The sequence below is a fragment of the Taudactylus pleione genome, unplaced genomic scaffold (genome assembly GCF_031769625.1).
Source record: "Taudactylus pleione unplaced genomic scaffold, aTauple2 ptg000609l, whole genome shotgun sequence".
In the NCBI taxonomy this organism is placed as follows: Eukaryota; Metazoa; Chordata; class Amphibia; order Anura; family Myobatrachidae; genus Taudactylus; species Taudactylus pleione.
Window position 1 is genome coordinate 15,261,301 of NW_028285011.1, and position 20,548 is coordinate 15,281,848.

Genomic DNA, 20,548 nt, shown 5'->3' on the forward strand with positions numbered 1-20,548 from the left:
CTTCAATAATGGCAATGTGTACTTATTATGTTGTGGCTTACTGTCATAAGCCATGACCCTTTTTGTGGACTTTATTTAGTATTTATGGATATACCTCATATGTACCATATTTATTGAGGATGGAATTAGAAAGGATTGGTCTCATTATCATCCGGAGCCATCTTAAAGAATTCAGAAAGAAACCAAGATATGCACATAATATATTATGTTTAGGTTTGTACTTACCTTATACCTCACAGAATTACACAATTGTGCTCCTCCTTTTGTATATGACATTATACTATGGGAAAGACCTTGAAGGTTCACCTCATACACATCTAACACTGGAGGAAGGTGAATCGCTATATAGGCCATAGACATGTTCGGTAAAAGGACAGTTTGTAATTACAAAGTCTTCGACAAAAATACCATTCTACAGATCAACTGAATACATATACAGTGGTGTTAATTAGCTTAATTTCTCTGCGTAACAGGTATTAAGACCGTCTTAGCCACTGTTCCTACATGTGACTATATTTTGTGTTATTTTCTCAGCATGTGTTAGCTCTATGCAGGATGCAAACACTAGCTGCTGCAGCCAGGCTACTTGCTGCTTGGCAACATCACATGCAGTAGATATTTGGTGTTGCGATCAGATACATATTTGCAAGGATTATAGTTTACTGCCTGCAGTGCTACAATGCAAATGCCCTTCCACCATTAAAATTGTATTCTCAAAAGGTACAATTCCATAACATTGCTATTGGGAATCACAGAACCACTTCAAAAGGAATTTCTGGGGTTGCAAATATTACTTTAAATTCAGATATTTTAAAAAATTTATGATAATCCTTTACACTTCTGGTAACATCTAATTAACCTTCTGATTTTATACACCTCTGATACCACCTGCTTAAGGTAAAATGCGGATTTTTATGCCCCAGCTGCAGAATGTTTTGCTGAAATTGCCCAAATGCAGTATGTCCATGATAAATTTGAATGACATTGATCAAAAGGTTGTGGTGCCTGACAATGGAAAGAGTTTTTTTAGATTGAAGTTTCTGTATACTGATTTCCCCCTCAGTCCAGCACTGTTGCACCTTACACATCTATGACCACGATAACAGATGAATATGTAGTATATATTTAGTCATAATCTGTATGACATCAATTAAACAAGACTGCAACGAGCTGCCGATCCAGAGATGGGCCGATACAATGTAATAATATATAGCGCCAGCGTACACACCGTACGATGACACAATATATGGTTAATGCACCGAACCACATTGTACATTGCATCGTCCTATCTGATGTGCAGATCATATGGGATGATGCATCCACACAATTCATCAGACAATTGTTGACATGTTGGTCTGCAGAGTGGTCATAGGGAGGGCAGGATTAAGCTTTCGTGGGGTCAGCGGCACTTAACACAGTGGGGCTCAACCCAACTCTGCCCTCTCTGGTGAGCAGTGCCCCGATCTGGTGGCACAGTGGATGGACATGGATAGAGTGGAGAGGAAGATGCAGCGTTGGCGGAGGGGTTGGGAAGAACCAGAAGGGTACCACACATGTGCATACGGTGCAAGTCAGAGGTTGCACCTCCACGGAAAGCCACTGGGTCCTAGTGCCCGGTGGCAACTGGAGCAGTGTGCTCCAGACATGGGGGGCCCCCTGGCACCCCCTTAATCTGACTCTGGTCGCAAGTACCATGATTGCATAACAAATCAGGAGTGTGTATCCAGCTTTAGAAACATTGAAAATAATATCTAGCACAAAAAGCAGAAGTGCACTGTGCATGTTTCCATCCATAAGAACGCTCATCAATTGTTACACCTACAAAACATGAGTAATAGTACTGTGTAGCTGTTGTGCAATCCAGGAACAATCACTGGAATTTGTAATGGAACAAATGACAGTATAATATGCCCATTCATTTAGGATTGTATTCCAATGATTCTTAAAGTGCCAATTCAGAATCTCAGGTGATGACATGAGCAGCATGACCTTGCACTTTACTCTGTGCTCTCATAGGGGTCTATGTACTAATGATCGCGGTCCGTGTAATTTTATGTAAATGAAAAAAAAAAAAAACCAGCTTGATACATAGGCCCCATAGTCTGCTCAATGTGCCAGAATTTATAATGATATAAGAGTATGTCAGGGATCTCCAGTGTTATATACAAAGTATCGTTAACTTGAAGTGCAGAAGTTTAGATCTAGTTGGAAGCTGCATACTCTTTTTGTGTAAGGCCAGCATCAGATTTCTCTCTTTGTGCAGGTTCATTAGACTCCACTTACACCAACCCTCATCCTATGACACTACTTGTAGGCAAGTCCTGTAGCTTCTTATTGCTCCAGCTGGAGCCACTACTGAACCATGTACCTTCCTGATGGCAGCTGTTATATCGAATACTTGCTTTATAGAGAAACTGTATTTTCGCAAAATGTCTATTTATGCCCTATTACATTTTTTTTTAATCATGGCTGATCTTCTCCAAACAGATCAGAACTCTGCATAAAATAATGTTAGACAAAAAGCACTAAAGCATCCTAACTACCGTTTACACATATCAATGAACTGTACTAGTAATCTCTTGGAATGTGCTGCAAACATGCAACTTCTAATCAACTACAAAGTGGGCCTGTCTGCTTTCATACAACGGGGCCTATGTATTAATAATCGCAGCACTACTGCAATTATTAACATTCCATCTCGCTAGGACTATTTTCACTTTTAATGAAAATATCCCGGCTATTTACTACAGAGAACTCTCAGGGGCAGTGGTCGCGGTAACCAATGTCCCCACAAGTTATATCCCCGCCATTTAGAAGTCTTTCATAGAAATGAAACTTCTCTGGAGAAAGCCGACACTGCACATGCGCACAGCCTCAGCTTCCTGTACTGGCCGGGGGCTGCAGGGGAGAGATCGAAAGATCTCTCTCATAGGGGGCAGATCGTAGTCCCCATTGATAATAATGGGGACTGCATTTGTGAAGTGCTAATTAGCACTTTGCAGGAGATTTCACAGAAATGTCCTGCATTGTGCCATTAGTACATCAATACATAAAATTATGCAGAAACTACAGTTTCTGCATAATTTCATGTAAAAAAAAAAAAAAGTTATGGTAAGAACTTACCTTTGTTAACTCTTTGTTCGAAGTCCACAGGGAGACCTTGGGGTGTAGGTGATGGGAACCAGTCCAGGCACCACGCCGTTAAAGCTTCAGCTCCCAGGATGCACTGGGTCCACTCTCCCTATACCCCGCCCCCGAGCCAGAGGGACCTCAGTTGGTAATGAATCAAAGGCCGGAGGAGGATAAGAGAGAAGGAAGACTGGTACATTCAAGAAACACTCACAGAAAAGGAGACTGGAAACCGGAGACCAGCAATATTGCCCATATGAAGCCACTTGCATCAGGGCGGGTAGCCTGTGGACTTCGAAGAAAGAGAGTTAACAAAAGGTGAGTTTTTACCATAACTCATTTTCTTCGTCAGGGTCCATAGGCTCCACAAGGAGATATGGGGCTGTGTGCTCCTGTGCTGAGAGGATGCTTCCTTTGGGTGCCAGATTCTCCTGAGAGGCGAAGGTATCAGATGCATAGAACCTTAGAAAGGTCTGGACAGAAGACCAGGTGGCCGCCTTGCAAAGCTGAACAGCCAAGGAGCCACGGTGAGCTGCCCACGAGGGACCCACAGACGGAATGAGCCTTAACAGAAGACGGAACAGGCAGGCCTGCCAGCGTGTAAGCTTCTGAGATAGTCATACGCAGCCATCTAGCCAATGTTTGTTTATTGGCAGGCAATCCCTTCTTGTGAAAACCAGAGAGCACAACAAGGAGTCTGATTTCCAAAGAGAACTGATACGACGGTCCACATACATCCTGAGGGCGCAGACCACATCCAATGAGGCCTCAGCAGCCGAGAGGTCTGGTGATAGGAAGGCCGGTACTATAATTTCCTAATTAATATGTAAACTAGACACAACCTTAGGAAGGAACTCGGGGTGAGTATGAAGCTCCGCCCTGTCTTGGTGAAATATCAGAAAGGGAGGACGACAGAAGGGTGCTCCCAATTCTGACACCCTTCTGGCAGATGCAATGGCCAGAAGAAAGAGAGTCTCAGCTGTTAACCACTTAAGATTCAGTGAATCTTGTGGTTCAAATGGAGGACTCTGGAGGGCCTGAAGAACTACTGCCAAATTTCAAGGAGCCACTCGTGGGACAAAGGGAGGTTGAATCTGGGGGACACCCTGGAGGAAGGTGCAGATATCCAGAAGCAGAGCAATTCTACGTTAGAACCACACTGAGGCATGCACTCTCAACGAGGCCAGTCGCAGGGCAAAGGTCAAAACGCAGCTTGAAGGAATGCCAGTATTCTGGAAATTTGAAACACCTGAGGGTCATAAGCCTTTGTACAACACCACTGGAAATATGTATGCCACACTCTGTGATAGATCCAGGCGGAGGCAGGTTTATGCGCTCTAAGCATCATGTTGATGACTGAGCTAGAGAAACCTTTGGACCTCAGGAGGAATGTCTCAAGAAACACGCCGTCAAAGACAGATGACCCAGGTCTGGGTAAAGGCAAGGACCTTGAGATAACAGGTCCGGTCGTTGAGGCAACAGAAACGGAGTGTCGATGGAGAGACTCCGAAGATCTGAGTACCTGATGTCTGGGCCAAGCTGGATCCACCAGCAGGATAGTGCCTCAGTCTTGCTTGAACTTCTGAAGAACTCGAGGAAGCATGGAGATAGGAGGAAATAGTAAAATAGACCTTCTGGTTTGCGTACCTGACAGAGCATCCACCACGCTTGCTTCGCATCTCTCGCAACACTGTAGTTGAAACACCTCTTGGTGAAGAAACCATTCCCTTGGATGCACTTCGTGACATCTGAGGAAGTCCGCTTCCCAATTGAGAACTCCCTAAATGAACACTGCCGAAATGGCTGGGAGATGAGATTCTGCCCATGTCAGAATGCATGACACTTCTGCCATTGCTGCCTGACTTCGAGTCCCTCCTTAATGCTTGATGTACACCACTGTAGTGATGTTGTCAGACTGAACCTGCACAGGCTTTCCGTGAAGAATGTGCTTTGCCATCATGAGGGCCCTGTACACAGCCCGAAGATCCAATATGTTGATGGGCAGGGATGCCTCTACCGTTGTCCACCGGCCCTGAAAGGAGTGTGGACCAGTCACTGTGTCCCATCCCCGGAGACTGGCGTCCATTGTTAGGAGTACCAAGTCCGGGATCCAAAAGGGGTGACCCTTGGTTAGATGAGATGTCTGTAGCCACCAAGAGAGGTACAGACACACCTCCACAGAGAGTACCATCATCTTAGTTCTGATTCGGTGGGGTAATCCATTCCACCTGGAGAGGATCAGCCCCTGCAGGGGCCTGGAATGGAAGTGAGCATATTCCACCATGTCGAATGTTGATACCATGGATACCAGAACCTGCATTGCCGAGTGGACTGACATCCGGCGACTGCAGAGACCTCTGCGTAGTCGCAGCCACAGCGTAGAGATCTTTTCTGGAGTCAGAAAGAATCTCTGCTGGTGAGAGTCCAGGAGAGCTCCCAAATGAACCATCCTCTGCGCAAGAATTAGGGACTACTTTTTCCAATTGATCAACCACCCATGTGTTTGTAGGCAAGCAACTGTTAGTTGCAGGTGGTGAAGCACGTCTGGAAAACTCGCCAACAAGAGGTCGTCATCCAGATATGGTAGGAGCCGGATACCCTGACTCCACAGGTGGGCTGCCATGACTGCCTTTATTTTGGTAAATACCCTTGGAGCTGTGGATAGGCCAAAGGGCAGCGCCTGAAACTGGAAGTGTTGTTGCAGTATAGCAAACCACAGATAATGCAGGTTAGAAGGCGTTATGGGAACATGTAGGTATGCATCCTGAATGTCCAGTGATACCATGTAATCCCCAGGTTCCATAGCCAGTATAATGGATCGTAAGGTTTCCATCCTGAACCTGGGCACCCTGAGGAACTTGTTCAGAGCTTTGAGGATAGGTCAATGAGACCCATTCGGTTTCTGAACCAGAAAGTGTAGAATAGTAACCAGTCCCTTGTTGAGATAGTGGAACTGGTACAATTACGTCTGCTTGCAGCAAGGGCTGTTTGGCTTTCTGGATCAGCAAGGCCTTGGTTTTGTATGAAGGAGGGCCTGTGCAGAAAAACTGGTGGGGAGGCCTTCGGAGGAATGAGAGGGCGTACCCGAGAGACCACGTCTCTTACCCAAGCATGCTTGGTGGTTTGACACCAGTACTGGGCGAACTGAAGAAGTCTGCCTCCCACTCTGGGGTCCCCCAGAGGGAGGCCTGCTCCGTCAGGCTGCAGGTTTATCCTCCTGTTTGAAGGCCGGGCATCTTGTGCTCCAGGCATGTTTCTTAGGCTTGGCAGCAGACTGCCTAGGAAAGCACTGCCCTTCGGCCTTTCCTTGAGGATGAAAGGACCTAAAGGAGGAGCTACGAGACTTTGCAGAAGCAGATGCTGAAGGTAGAAATGCAGATTTTGTGTCCACAATCTTGTCCAAGCCTGGACCAAACAAAATCTCCCCATTATAGGGTAAGGCCTCCAGGCCTTCCTTAGAAGCTGCATCTACCCTCCAATAGTGTAACCACAGGGAACAGCGATCAGACACAGCCGGGGCAAAGACCCTGGATGTTAGTAGACTAGCATAAGAAGCGGCCTCACCAATATATGCAGCCGCGTCCCTAATATGGCCGATCAGTGACACCTGATCCTCTGGAACTTCTGAGGAGTCCTCAAGTGTATCGGCCCAACTATCTATAGCCTTTGCTACCCAGGCGATAGCCATGGGCGGGCGGGCGGGCGGGCCACAGCTCCTGAACGAGTAAATAAACTTCAGGCAAGTTTCCACCTTGCTATCCGTAGGATCCTTTAAGGAAGAAATGGAAGGCATAGGTAATGTTGCACTCTTAGCCGTGTAATGTGTGAATCCACTGCAGGGGGGGATTCCCACCTTTTACAATAAGCCTGCGGCAACAGGTAACAGGAGGTCAAATGTTTCTGAGGTTGATACCTCTTACCAGGCATCAGCCATGTGATCCACCAGCTGATCTTACAGGGGGAATACTGCCGAAGTCACCTTCACCTGTTTAAACAGGGCATGTTTGGACTTAGGGGCTGGCTCGTCATCCTCAATAACCAATGCGGATCTGACCGCACGCACCAAGGCAGGAATATTAGCTGGAATAGCTGGTCTAACGGGCTTCTCACTCTGTAACATGGTCTGAAGCGCAGTAGAGGTTACTGCCAGACTCTGTACTGAGTTAGAGAAGACATGCACCCATGGTGGAGGGCCCTGTAGCAATCCCACTGTGGGCATGACCCCCTGCTGAGGTACAGGAGAGATCTGCATATTCAGTGGTAGTCCCTGCGAGTGAGGGACGGGCTGCTGTAGTACCACAGCCGGGACCGCCAGGCGGTCTACAATGGAGGCCAGCATCTGAAAGAAAACCGCCCAAGGGGGCTCCTGTACATGTGTAGAACACCTCACACATAACCCATCCCGAACCACATCCTCCTCACTGAAAACTGCAATACATAATCTGCAAGATTGCAACAAAAGTACAGGAATGTATCCATTACCCTTGTCAGACATGTCTGCAGGATAATGACACACAATAGCGCACTGTGTACAAAGCAACCACGAGTAAGTATAGATACTAACATGGAGCAATATACTGGTCCTTTCTTATGCAAGCTGCAGGAGCCTGTTGCCAAAATATGGCACAGTGCAGAACACACCAGTATGAGATAGACCTCACAAATATTGAAATAAAAATATAAATATATATATATCTGGCAAGAGGTGCGGCACTCGTAGCATAAAAGATCAAGCAAAAGCGGTATATTTGTCAACGTTTCAGTTTCATTGTAAAAACTTTTTTCAAGACAATAAAAGTGTGTACAAAATATACCTTATATAGACATACCTCACCACGAGAAGATTTAACTATCTAGTGTTTGCTAAACAGGGATACAGTTTTCGATAATTCCATGCAGTCACTTTGTAACTATTTTATTGTGATATTGTTATGTGTTGTTTGTAATCTTGTATTGTTTCTACTGTGGGTTTCTATAACAACGGGGGCTATGTGACGTCCCTTCCGGTCTCCGTCACTTCCGGTTTCGGGACCGCGAGTCGGCGTCGCTGATGGGTTTGTCTTGTATTTATATTGGTAAGTGTAATGTGTCTTTTGTATGTTATGTTGGCTTGACAAAAGCGCGAAATAAAGCGCTGAAACGTTGCTTATACTATGCACTGACTTGTGAGCTGTTTTTTACGGAGTGCCGCCATTTGAACGATATATACAGCTTCCCTCATTTATTTGTGGTAAGACTGAGGAAGGCACCCGGCAAGTATACAGCTTTATGACTTGAGTGCCGGATCTTTGGATTGTTATATATATATATATAGGTCAGGTATGAACCACCCTTAACACCACCTATTTAGGGCAGAATGAAAGAAAGGGTATAGCCATAAGCTGACAGAAAAAAAAAGAGACACAGACAGGCAGCACTAGCACAAGTCACATACAATGCAGGAAAGACGCTGCAAAGCGGCACTATACTCAACTACACAGACGCAGTGTCTGGTAGGAAATAGTGCTACATACGCTGACCCTGGGAAGAGGTATGCAGGGGAACCAGACCATGCTCTGTCCCAGGAGAACTGCGACTGCACGCTTACAAAATGGCCACTGGAGAACTCAGAGGAGGCGTGTCCAGAGGAGGAGAGCAGCTCAGGGAAGCCAGACCGCAGTGGAAAGGCATGCTGAGCTGAGTCGTCGCTTAAACAGGGAAGCTGTCTCCCCTCGCTGGTTATTAAGCCTTGGGATGCTGGTTTCCTGCAACCAATATGTCCCTGGTGGTCAAGTTGGAGCGCGATGGCCGGAGCCTGAGTCCACACCCAGCACCTCCAATCTGTCCCCTGAGACCAGAGGTATAGAAGGCCATTATACGCTGGTCACCGTGAGCAGTGACCCGCCTTACCTGTCCCCTGATGCAGGCTGGGCCCTCTCCGGGGGCCCTGGCTAGCACTGACCCCAGAACGCCCGCAGAGATCCCCAGATCAGTACTGGCGTTGCGGCACTGGATGGGTGGCTGAGTGGCAGGACAGACTTCCCACGGACAGTCTGCTGCTGTGCGCTCTAGTCGCTTGTAGAACTAAATAAAATAAAGAAGAGCTTTAGGGGATGCAAACTGCCCCCCTGCAAAATGGTGACCCAACTCCGGCCGGGGCCCAACGAAACAGAGGTGCCTCTGGCTCAAGGGCGTGGTATAGGGAGAGTGCATCCTGGGAGCTAAAGCTTTAACTGCGTGGTGCCCGGATGGGTTCCCATCACCTACACCCCAAGGTCTCCCTGTGAAGCTTATGGACCCTGAAGAGATGGCTTAATACATAGACCCCAATATAAGCAAAAATGTTCCATTTGCCTTTAGCTTTGTTCACTATGCTCAATGTTAACTTCCCAACTTGGCTGCTATGCAGAGCTCAAAGTGTAATGAGTTCCCAGAGCTATTCAATTGGCACACTGTTAACCTCTGGTGCTGGCATTTCTGGTTGCCCCCTCCTGAGTTTGCAAGCATAAATGTGCAAAAAGTCCGTAGTTTCCGGCACCCTAACCAGTATGCGGCTAAACCCTGTCTAATTTGGGGCGACAATCGCAAAACTTAAAGGGCGCCCTAAACAATTGAATTGCTACATTGGCCAACCATTAATTTTCATGGCACCAAAAACTATTGAATCGTCCCCTTAAAGTCGCATCTTAAGTGGTAAAGATAATCAATGACCAGTGCAGGGTTATTCATCTGTGGAGCATCAAGATGCAAACAGCAGCTGTGGGGAAGCATTCAGAAAAGGTTTATATGCATATTGCCATCTACTCAGTACCTTCATATTCCAGATTAATAAAAAAAAAAAAAACAGGTGAATGATCCCATAGTTAAAGAATATATCCATTGTTTATTAGATGCGTTTTTGAAGGGCTTGGCCCGCCTACTGAACTTATCCAACCGATCTGTCTGCATCTATGTACTAAATCAGGGACTGCAAATCCTCACTTACTGTAAGTTCCACAAATAAGCACAAAAAGAAGGAAGGCATTGCTCTATAAGTAACATAATTGCGTGCTTTATTGATATACAGAGTAAAGCATTATATAATACAATAGTAAGGCATATTTTTGGTGAACTTGATATGTTGTGAAAATGCAGGAATAAAATATTGATGTATATAAAAATAATTAGTAAAAGTTTACAGTGCTGGATGTTAAAACACGATTTTAAGATGACCAGGGTCATAATGACAGTACATGCCAAATGCTGATGTCATGAATTAACATGGAGTAACTTTTTATTCAATATAACACTTTGTTTTTAAAAACAATACCATAATTTCTAAATAAATGTTCAAAGCAGCAATAAGCCTCTCTTTTTTTTTTAATTTTTAAAAGGTATAGAAATATTAAGACACACTCCAAAACTAATGCATAATACATAAACCAAAATGAATAAAACAAACCGTGCAAATTCCTTTTCCTTTTAAAGAAAAAAAAACTGTGCGACACACACACACACTACAATCTCTGAAATGAAATGAGAGGACAACCATGGCATGAAGCTAGCAGTAAGCTGAATTTAAGGATATCTGGGAAGAACGAGGTGATCCCTTGGAAAAATAAAGCTTTTGATACATATAGTAAGAAAAAAAGAAAACATAATTTTCATTGTGAAGTAACAGACCGTGGCATTAACTCTGTAATAAAACACATGTTAGGCTCAATTTTAAATATTAAATTAAATGTGCATTATTGTGGTATTAAAGTAAATATTTTTAGATATAGGGACATATTAAAAAAAACCTATACTATAGATAAAAGGTTTAAGTTGTGCATAAGTGGAATATTATATCCATGCTCTACTCTAAAATGTACCATATTAAAATCATATCACACAAGTGTGATACAACAGGAAGTTTCAATGACTTTTCTTGATATTTATTTCCCATAGTACTGTTAGACATTTATTTCCATTAATGGTAAATGGTTGCTGGTATTAGTTAGAACTAGAGATGAACGGTTCGGTTTTACTCAGTTATGTTCGGATCTCAAAAATGGCATCTTATTGGCTATCTGGCTCTCTAGTGTTTTGGATAGCCAATGTGATAAATCTGACCTTGCGCTAATTTGTCAAAAAGCCTGAATAATTCAGTTTTGACAATAACTAGAGATAAGTAACTCATCTCTAGTTATAACACTACTAATCCAAATCATATTAAGTTATTTTGCATTACAAATGATTGAAGCTCCACCCATGTGGAACATCACATTACTAAGCATTAGGTTTTGCCATAAAATCCATATAAATATCCGGAAGCTCGTATCTAGATATGCAAAGGGAATCTGGACTTTTACTCATACTGCTAAGTATCATTATCTTAGAGCATGCTTATAGGCACCATAATGTCCATTTGTCATCTCCTTCCAGAACAGCTAGAACTGGTGGTATTAAAGGCACACACAAACTACTGATTAAACAACATTGTGGCCCATGTGTGTGTACCAGTGAATGATTTCCCTTTTAAAGTGTTGTTTGGAGGAATGTGGGTGTGCTTCATGTTACTGTCTATAACAAATTACATTCCACATTTTAATGCTCAATAAACGGCACTGGAAAAAAATATACCTACAATAGTACAGCGAATAAAGGTTATGTCGTTTGTAGAAAACGCATTGGGCTAAACTTTACATTAACACTTTAATAAACTTGCAGTTTACTGTTGGAAAGTATACAGCAGGGTATTTAACATGCAGCCCTCCAGCTGCTGGGGAACTACAAAACCCAGCATGCCCTGCCACAGTTTTAGCATGCACTAGTAACAAAAATGTGACAGGGTATGCTGGGATGTGTAGTTCCACAGCAGCTGGAGGGTGGCATGTTGATCTCCCCTGACGTACATTATTGTAATATTTTAAAGAAATAAGATTGGTAGCTATTGTCCAAACACAGCGGTACAAGGATTTGAGGATGTATAGTATCAAAATAAAGCATCATATAAGTTATCTTTAGCAATGTTAAGTTTAACAGGATATTTAAAAAAAAATAATAATTATATAATATATATATATATATATATATATATATATATATATGTGTGTGTGTGTGTGTGCATGTGAATATGTATACAAGTATATGTATGATATCTCAATCCTCTAACACAGATAATTTACACACAGAAATATCCTGTGAAACGTGTCCCTGTTTTGCTAGTGGACCTTGTGCATTGAAAGGGAACCGTGTACCCCATAAATGTAAAGTACTAAGGATAGGTAAAGTCACTCTGGGGAGTTTGGAGGCCTGTATAAAAGTACTTGGCCAATGGTGATGTCTAGTGTCCTTATGTCTATTAAGGGCTACATTATTCCATAGCATAGTTCTAAAAAAAGCTTTGTTTATTTAACCATTATATACTTAATATAGTTACAGTAAGTAAATATCATCCTAGTGCTATATAATGGGCATTTGCTGTACAATGGGCACTTGCTGAATAATGGGCATTCACACAATGGATAAAGTGGTAATGTTCTTATGTTTTCATCAAATGTTCAAAAAGACCACAAAACCATAGTGAGGTAGATGAAACATGGTTTGTCAAGTTTGATGACAAAAATAAAACAAAATTAAACAAGTAGTTTGTGTGATCTAGTGGGTTGTCCCTAGTACATTACCCCTGTAACAGTATAATATGTCCCAAAATGGGAAGAATGCGTCTTCTGGATTAAATGTCCAAACACACAGAAGTTTGACAGCTATTAATAGTAGTTTTTAAGTGACTATGGGGCATATGCATCAAAGCTTGATGTGAGATAAAATTGTGAGATATTTATCATTGACCAATCAGCTTCTAACTTGCATTTTGCAGGCTGTGTTTAAGAAATGATAGTTTGGAGCTGATTGGTTGGTGATATATATTTCACAATTTTATCTCACATCAAGCTTTGATACATATGCACCTAAGTCATTAACAGAACAGTGAAATGGATGGAAGCATCCGGGGCTCTAGGTATGAGGATATTGTTTACATACCAATGTGTGGACTCTTAAAGGTAAACACACAGTTGTAGCTTTTCTACCCTGTATTAAAGTGTTATAGCATGTAGAGATTTGGCTGTTCTACACTCCGATGGGAAGTGGAGGACACGTTTGGTGACTATGGATTCTGCTGACAGCTCTGCAGTAAAAGCAATCATTTCAGTTAACTCTGTTACAGCAATCTACTTTCCAACTGCTCTGCTGTTCAAAAGACAGGGCAAAAAAAAGTAAATTGCTACAATTTTTGGTTTTCAGAAGCATCAACCAACCACTTTCGGCTTCAGTGGTATTGGTGTTCCTGGTAGTTAGTCACTGACAATGACTCAATTCCCAGAGAGAGTCTTATAACACAGGTGGATCTCACAGTGGCTGACCATGTTTTGTATTCTTATTTAATTTACTACTAGTGCCAAAGATCGGAAATCATATTTCCAAAAGTGCCATTGTGCGGATTTGACAGCCGTATGGAATTAATCATTACTTGCAGAAAGAGATACTGTATTTTTATATAGTCTGTCACTATTTTTTTTTCTTCATCAACTTAGAACCACCTTCATGTTTCAATTTTAACTACTAATGTTACAGGGAATCTTAAAAAATTCTAAATAAAATCATTAATGTCATATAATACATTACAGGGCTGTATTCCTTTTTTTTTTTTTTTTTTTTACTGTAGCTACCAGCCACTTAGTTTGCAATGTAACATCTACATCTAACATCAGTAGAATGCTTTCATTTCTGAACTTATTTCTGGGCACGAGGTGAGGAACACACTGGCTTATCTGTACTGGCCCATTTAATTATTGCTTAACTGCACACATTAAGTCAGGGCATAATAGTGTTCTTAATGGGCACTTACTGAAGAGCAGTCACATTAATTTAAAATCACTGGCTGCTTAAGAATATATTTTTTATTTTAGTTATTATTAGTCACATTGCAGTATTTTCTTAAACAATAAAAATAATTATTATACATAAAAATGATTGACCAAATGTTACCTTGTGTAATATCATTACCCTGAATGTATGTTAGGATGATAAATGTTACTCTTGTCCAGAAAATATTTTAAATTTTCCTATTTTAAACTTAAAGCAAAATTGCCAGTACCAATGATTTAGTATAAACATTCAAATACATAATGAAAAGTTTAGAATATTTTAAATATGGTTTCCCCTTTAGTTTTTTTCTGCACTTTTCATATATTGTGTTATCAGGCTATTCATAGTGTGGTTTGATTTGTTCAATAACACAAAATGTTACTTCTGGAAAAACCAGGACACAGATACCTAAAATAGCCTATACACTTTATTTCAGATATTTTGAAGAATGAAAAACCAAACACTTTTGTTAGATGCCATGCCCATAGGGTTGAATATTATTTTTGTTAAAGTGTACCCATTACCCAGAAATAGTGGAGGCTGCCATTCTGTGGGTCCAACCAGTAATATGATTATCAATTCACTAGAAAACAGAGACCTGACATTTTATCGGTCATCTCACTAGTGCCCTGCCAAAAGGACTCCTTAATATTGGTTCAGCCAAGAAAGGGACAAATGTAATTGGTCCTGATTTGCCAAAAATACATATTGTTTGGCTATATTGACACTGCATTTAAAATGACAATTTAAAATAAACCAACCTGGTTTTGGCATTAAAAAAACAAAAACCCTGCACCCTTTAAATAAAAATTAGCACTCTTGCCAAATAAGGACCTATTACACTTGGCCCAAAATGTCAGACTCCACTGTGTAGGTTAAAGGTATACATTTAGCCTTGAGATGCAGCAATGAACAAAGTCTGTATTAGAGTATTGACTATTTTAACATTAGTGCCTTTTAGTAGATGGTTTAAAGCAGGGATGGGGAACCTCCTGCCCGGAGCCCTTATAAGGCCCTCGGAATCATTTGGTCTGGCCCTCAGAGCTTTTTTCTGCTAGCCTCATTTGGCTAGCAGGGTGCCTAGAATGGCACACTGTAGCCATAATCTATGCAGCAGTGCTACCTTGAGGATGCTTCAGATGGCCACACCGCTGCCCTTACAGCTCCCCGGAACATCCTCAGGATGCTCCGGGCATTGCTGTAATCACCGGCGATTGTTGCTCCACCCCCATGTGACATCACGTGCAGGGGGCATTGCCTAAACCAGGCCTGCAAATAATGATATATATATCAAAATGGCCCTCGGCAGAAAACAGGTTCCCCACCCCTGGTTTAATGTATTGTCTATACAGTGATTTACACAATATGAAAGTTCAAATTCCTAGGGGAAAATACTGAGGGTCTTGACTATTTCTATGGTTCTTCTTATAACAAATGTGTAAATGTGTCTGTAGCAGATAGAACATAAGTCCAGATCAAATTTGATGCTATAACTGGTATTCTTTGATACACAAGAAAATGACACATGATTCTAAACTCAATGCACTGATTTTTTTTTTTTTGTTATTTTTTTAAATGGGAGTTTTTCTATAAAGTTTTTATTTTTATTTTTTTTTTATAAAGCACACTTTACTTTATAATCTTTCTTTATAACGGATATAAATTTTTTAATCAACCCAAAATTGCCCTCTGTAAAAAGAAATGGCAAGATTTTTTTTTTTTTAAGCTATCAAGATTTTACATGTTTTTGTATTGAATTTGTACAATTGCATAGACATTTAAAATCTGCCATTGTTGACAAAACAATAACAGACTTAAGAAACTACTGAAATCTACAGTATAGTACCACTACCCTTCACAAAAATATAGATATTTTCTTGTAAACTCTTACAGTCTAATCCCCTTTTTGTTGTACGAAGATATTATATAAAAACACATGCGGTGTGTAAGGAGTTGTTATTCTAACACCTCGTCGTCAGTCATAACGGTGACTAAAGTTTCCATCGCTCTTCCCAAATCATCAGCCATGTGAAAGAGATTTCCTACATTGGTTCCTGCAAAACAGTAAACAATATAGATCAAAATCAACATTTAAAAAACAAATGCAGAAAACCTAACTTATAAGCAAAATAATAATAATATTACATTTGAAAAATAATAATGTATTTTAGTCAAATTATTCAGTATTAAGCTTTATTACTTATTTAGAGCATACTAAACGCCAAAAGTAAAATCTTCAGATATGAACCATGTAGATAAAGTACTTTGTAAAGTGAATTATTAACTTCAGCTCTAGTTAAACAGTATAGTATATGCAGCTTTTTATATTTTGCAGTGAAATCAAGATTTAACTTGCATTTTTAATAATGTTTCCAGTGACTATGAATATTTGGGATATTTTAAACCATCAGATAAATGCTGAAAAACTTGTGCTCACAGACAAGGTCTAGAATGGTTGGTGAGCATAGCCAACAGGACTAGTAGAGAACACAAAAACACAAACTGTAAGAACATATTACTCTGCAGATGATTAGTATTTTCACACAGCTACAATGAGCATAAAATGAGCATAAAAGCAAGAACAATGATAAAAGTACAAGACACCGGATTACATTAATGTACACTAACAGTAATGCAATACACCCCCCCCCCCCAAAAAAAAAATAAAAAAAATAGTAGCTCTATATACTATGAACAATTCTGTCACACACATTTAGAAGGTGCAGCTAGACTATGACCATATCTAATCCTATGTAACGGACAAAAGAATGTCAGTATCTATGGAAGGATAACCTGGAATGGAGAGATGCCTGTAGCAGTTTCCTCACTACTACTGGCCAGATCCTTTACAGACAAGCAAAGTGTTGTCCCCCAAATACAAGGTACCTGCGGGAATTTTTCATTATAGTGAGGATAGCAGTGACGCACATGCAGAGGGTCGGAGAAGTCTTCAGGTACCTTGAACATCAGATCCCAGGGTTCACCAAGCTTTGAGGGATAAGACTTTACTGTGAAATATCCCAACCATAACTAAATGTACAGATAAGTGGAATTCTCCCTTACACCTTTCCCATACATGCACAGATGTGAATGTTCCCGGTAGGCTGTTTTAGTGGGTGCCACACCCTGCCCGATTTCAAAAGGGCAGAATGCGCTCTGCCCTTTTGGCTACACCCTGCTAAAACAACCTGGAAGGTGCCGTCCCCACCTGCGGGCCACAGTGTCCTGCGGGTGGGAAAAATAGGGGTGCAGCAATCACCGCCGGTGAAGATATTCACATAGAGGGGAGAGTTGTAGGCAGCCTGGCATGTCCGTACACACCCCCAAGAGTGATGATACGGGGCATGCCCTGCCCGGCACCAGACCTAGAGTGAACACTACAGTAGTACATGAAAACGATATGTGCAGTTTGCACCAGGTTATTAAAAGTCCTTAAAATGTTACAGCTATTAAAAAAAGTTCCCAACACAGCTGTATGCCAAATATGAGTAAAGTACCACTACCAGAAGGACTCTATATGAACAATCCTACCGAGGATGAAGTAAATTATGAAACTTAATTTTCATTAAAATTTCTTTCTATAAAAGTTTGTTAAAAAAATAAAATGCATAATTGCCTCAGACTTTAAGACAAGCAGCCACTAAATTTAAGATAAGGAATTTTTCCCTCTTTCTGCTCTATTCCAACCTGCATCAGTTCTTAACGAACCACCAAACACAGGTGAAAAGGTTACATAAAATATATCCACTTTTATCCCTAACTAAAGGTGCCCATCCACTAGAAGACATGAAAACGACTGCAAGATCACGACATTGTAATCGTGCAGTCGTTTGTCAGTCTGTGATGAGCCTGCACCGAACGAGCAGTCGTTTAGTGCAGGCTCATCAATCATCTGCAAACCTGCTCAACCTGACATTATCGTCAGGTTGTCCAGCATGTTTGCACGTGCATCGCTGATCATTTTAGACATTTTTGCAAACGATTGAACGATTGTTATATCGCTCAACTTAATCGTCTAGTGGATGGGCACCTTAAGTCTACCTGTAGCTACTGACCGCGGTTATGAAACAGTTTAGCAGGAAGTAAACGTGAGCCAGACAAATAGCGAAAACACTTATTTAGGCAATTAAATTATGATTCCCGAGGGTTCAATTACAACAGATTTCCTGAAAATCTATAAAGACTGTAAATTACAACATCTATAATGTGATCCATGGCCTAAACATGCATTTTTAAATAAATATGTAGCTCACACAAGACAAATGTTGTGGACAGCACTATATTAGACCTATTAAGGCTACTATAGTACCACGACAAGGGACTAACGTTTTCCAAAAAACCCAAATCAGACATAATTTTGATAATGTAATTACACTATCCAAAGACCTCAATTGCATATACAACCATTCAGACAATGTTCTCTTGATGGATTGTCCGGATTACCCATGTGACCTGGCGGCCATCACCATCTGAGCAGTTGTGCAATGCCTGTGCTGTTCTGGTTTCTAAACCAGAGAGGAGACCAAAGCATGAGAGTGGCACAGCTGATCAGGGGATTACAGCACTTAGTTTACGAGAGAAAACAGTGTTTCTTCAGAAGAACTTTGCTGTGTTGCCCAGTACAGTGGCAGGAATGAGTCTATGTCACAGTGCATGGGGAAATTAATGTATTTATGTTTTGTGTTACCTTTCATGCCACTTTACAAATTAAAATAACTATAAACATTACTTTATAATGCACCTTGCTGATCCAGTTTAACCAAAGTCTGCTGTTTGGAGAATGACTGCACATCATACATCCCAACATTTATCATGACACAAACCAGACTTGCAGGATTTATTACGTGGTCAGAGGGTTCCTCCCAAAGAGGCGGGAGGGAAAGAAGAAAGCTTTTTTGGGGCACTTTTTAAAGAAAATAAATGTGATAAAATATAACTTATTAAAAATGCATTTAGAAGGGGTCAGTAGCTCCCTACTAGACCCATGTGTGTCATTTGGGAAAAAAAAGAGAGGGGCTCAGCTATAACATTATAGTCAGTCACTCTACCAGTACATCATTTACTAACAGCTACACAGGTAAGAAGATGGCTGAATAGGGAGGGAGTTTAAAAACAAAACAAACCACCACAAAAAACTGTATGACTGATGTCATGCCATTCATTCAGATTAATTTGGATTGAGGTGCATCAAACAGGGTTGGGATGCAGACACCTCCCTAACCCCATCTCCCCCTCCCCCACCCCCCAGTGCCTAAACCTAACCTCTCCCTCCTCGCATCCTAAACCCACACTCCCCCTAGTGCCTAACCCTCCCCCAGCCCTGCTACTTACCTTCTGGATTCCGGCGGTCGGAATGCCAGCGCCAGGATTCTGATTGCCGAAAACCCCGCAATCGGGATATAGAGCACATCCAATATCAAACCATCGAGAGATAAAGAGAAGTTGCCCATAGCAACCAAACAGCTTCTAATTGTCATTTTACACACTGTGCTAGATAGATGCCATAAAGTAGCTGATTTGTTGCTATGGGTAACTACCCCAAGGTTTGATACATCTCCCCCTTGGTGTTTTCTGCACCTCCTAACCACTGACGTCCTAACGCCAGCCCTGGTTGTCAGACATGTTAAACTTGGCTGGCCCACACATTGTACAGACAATTCTACCAGTTCCCTAAGTAGCCAGACTGAGCATGGAAGGCTTATTTGGCAGTAGAATTGTAGAAATGCAGATGAAAAGGAATGACCCTTACTTGGGTAATATGGGTTGTATCGTTAAGGCTGCGAGCAACAAACATAAAACTGTACTTCATGCATAAACACAAAGCACATTCCTTAGAAGTAGATGGAAAATTCTATTAAACTATAAATGTTAGTGAAAACCAAACTCACAATGTATTTCTTTGCTTTTCAGATGGAGACTTATTTACAAGTCTGCTGCTTTCCCTTTAATTATTAGCCAGATGCTCATGGGATATAAGCAATTTGTAAATAAAATGAATTGGGGTGCTCCATAGTGTTAAACAGTTTTATTTAATTCAGCAGCCTTCCAGCACAATCAGTATGCATAGCAGATATAACCAATTATTCATCAATTCATTGTACTTGTCCAAAGTACATGCAGATGTTAGATGATCCTATAATATAGCATAAATCCACCTCCTGACGTATCAGTTATTTCATGAGACCGTAGTCCTTGGTGACAAAACAGGTATAGGTTTAGTCTGGTACACTATAAGAACCACCAACAGTACTTCATTCATTTAAGAACATCTGAATACAATGAATTGGTGAACAAGTATATCTGTTTATTATCTATTAAGAATATTTTATAGATTTCTAAAATTCATAGTGATCTGGGTAACAAGCTGCTAAATGAAAAAAACGTTTACACTGAAATGCATCTTTTCATTTTATTTTCATATTATGTATATGCATGTGTGCATATAAAGATATATACATACATATTACATACATTCACATATACAGTACATACATATGCACACAACAAAGAATGCAAGTGTTAATGTCAACATGGCAGACTATTAGACCTC

The 20,548-nt window shown here is 41.2% G+C and overlaps 1 protein-coding gene across 5 annotated transcripts in view; it reads right to left on the reverse strand.

The window, feature by feature from the left end:
* Positions 1–10,139: 10,139 nt before the first annotated feature.
* Positions 10,140–20,548, reverse strand: part of DMD (dystrophin) — a 2,214,077-nt gene continuing 2,203,668 nt past the window's right edge. For all 5 annotated transcript variants that reach the window (XM_088454197.1, XM_088454193.1, XM_088454194.1 and 2 more), the window contains one exon: positions 10,140–16,052. In XM_088454197.1, the coding sequence (XP_088310323.1) occupies positions 15,955–16,052 (98 nt within the window). In that variant the 3' untranslated portion in view covers positions 10,140–15,954. The remainder of the gene's footprint in view (positions 16,053–20,548) is intronic.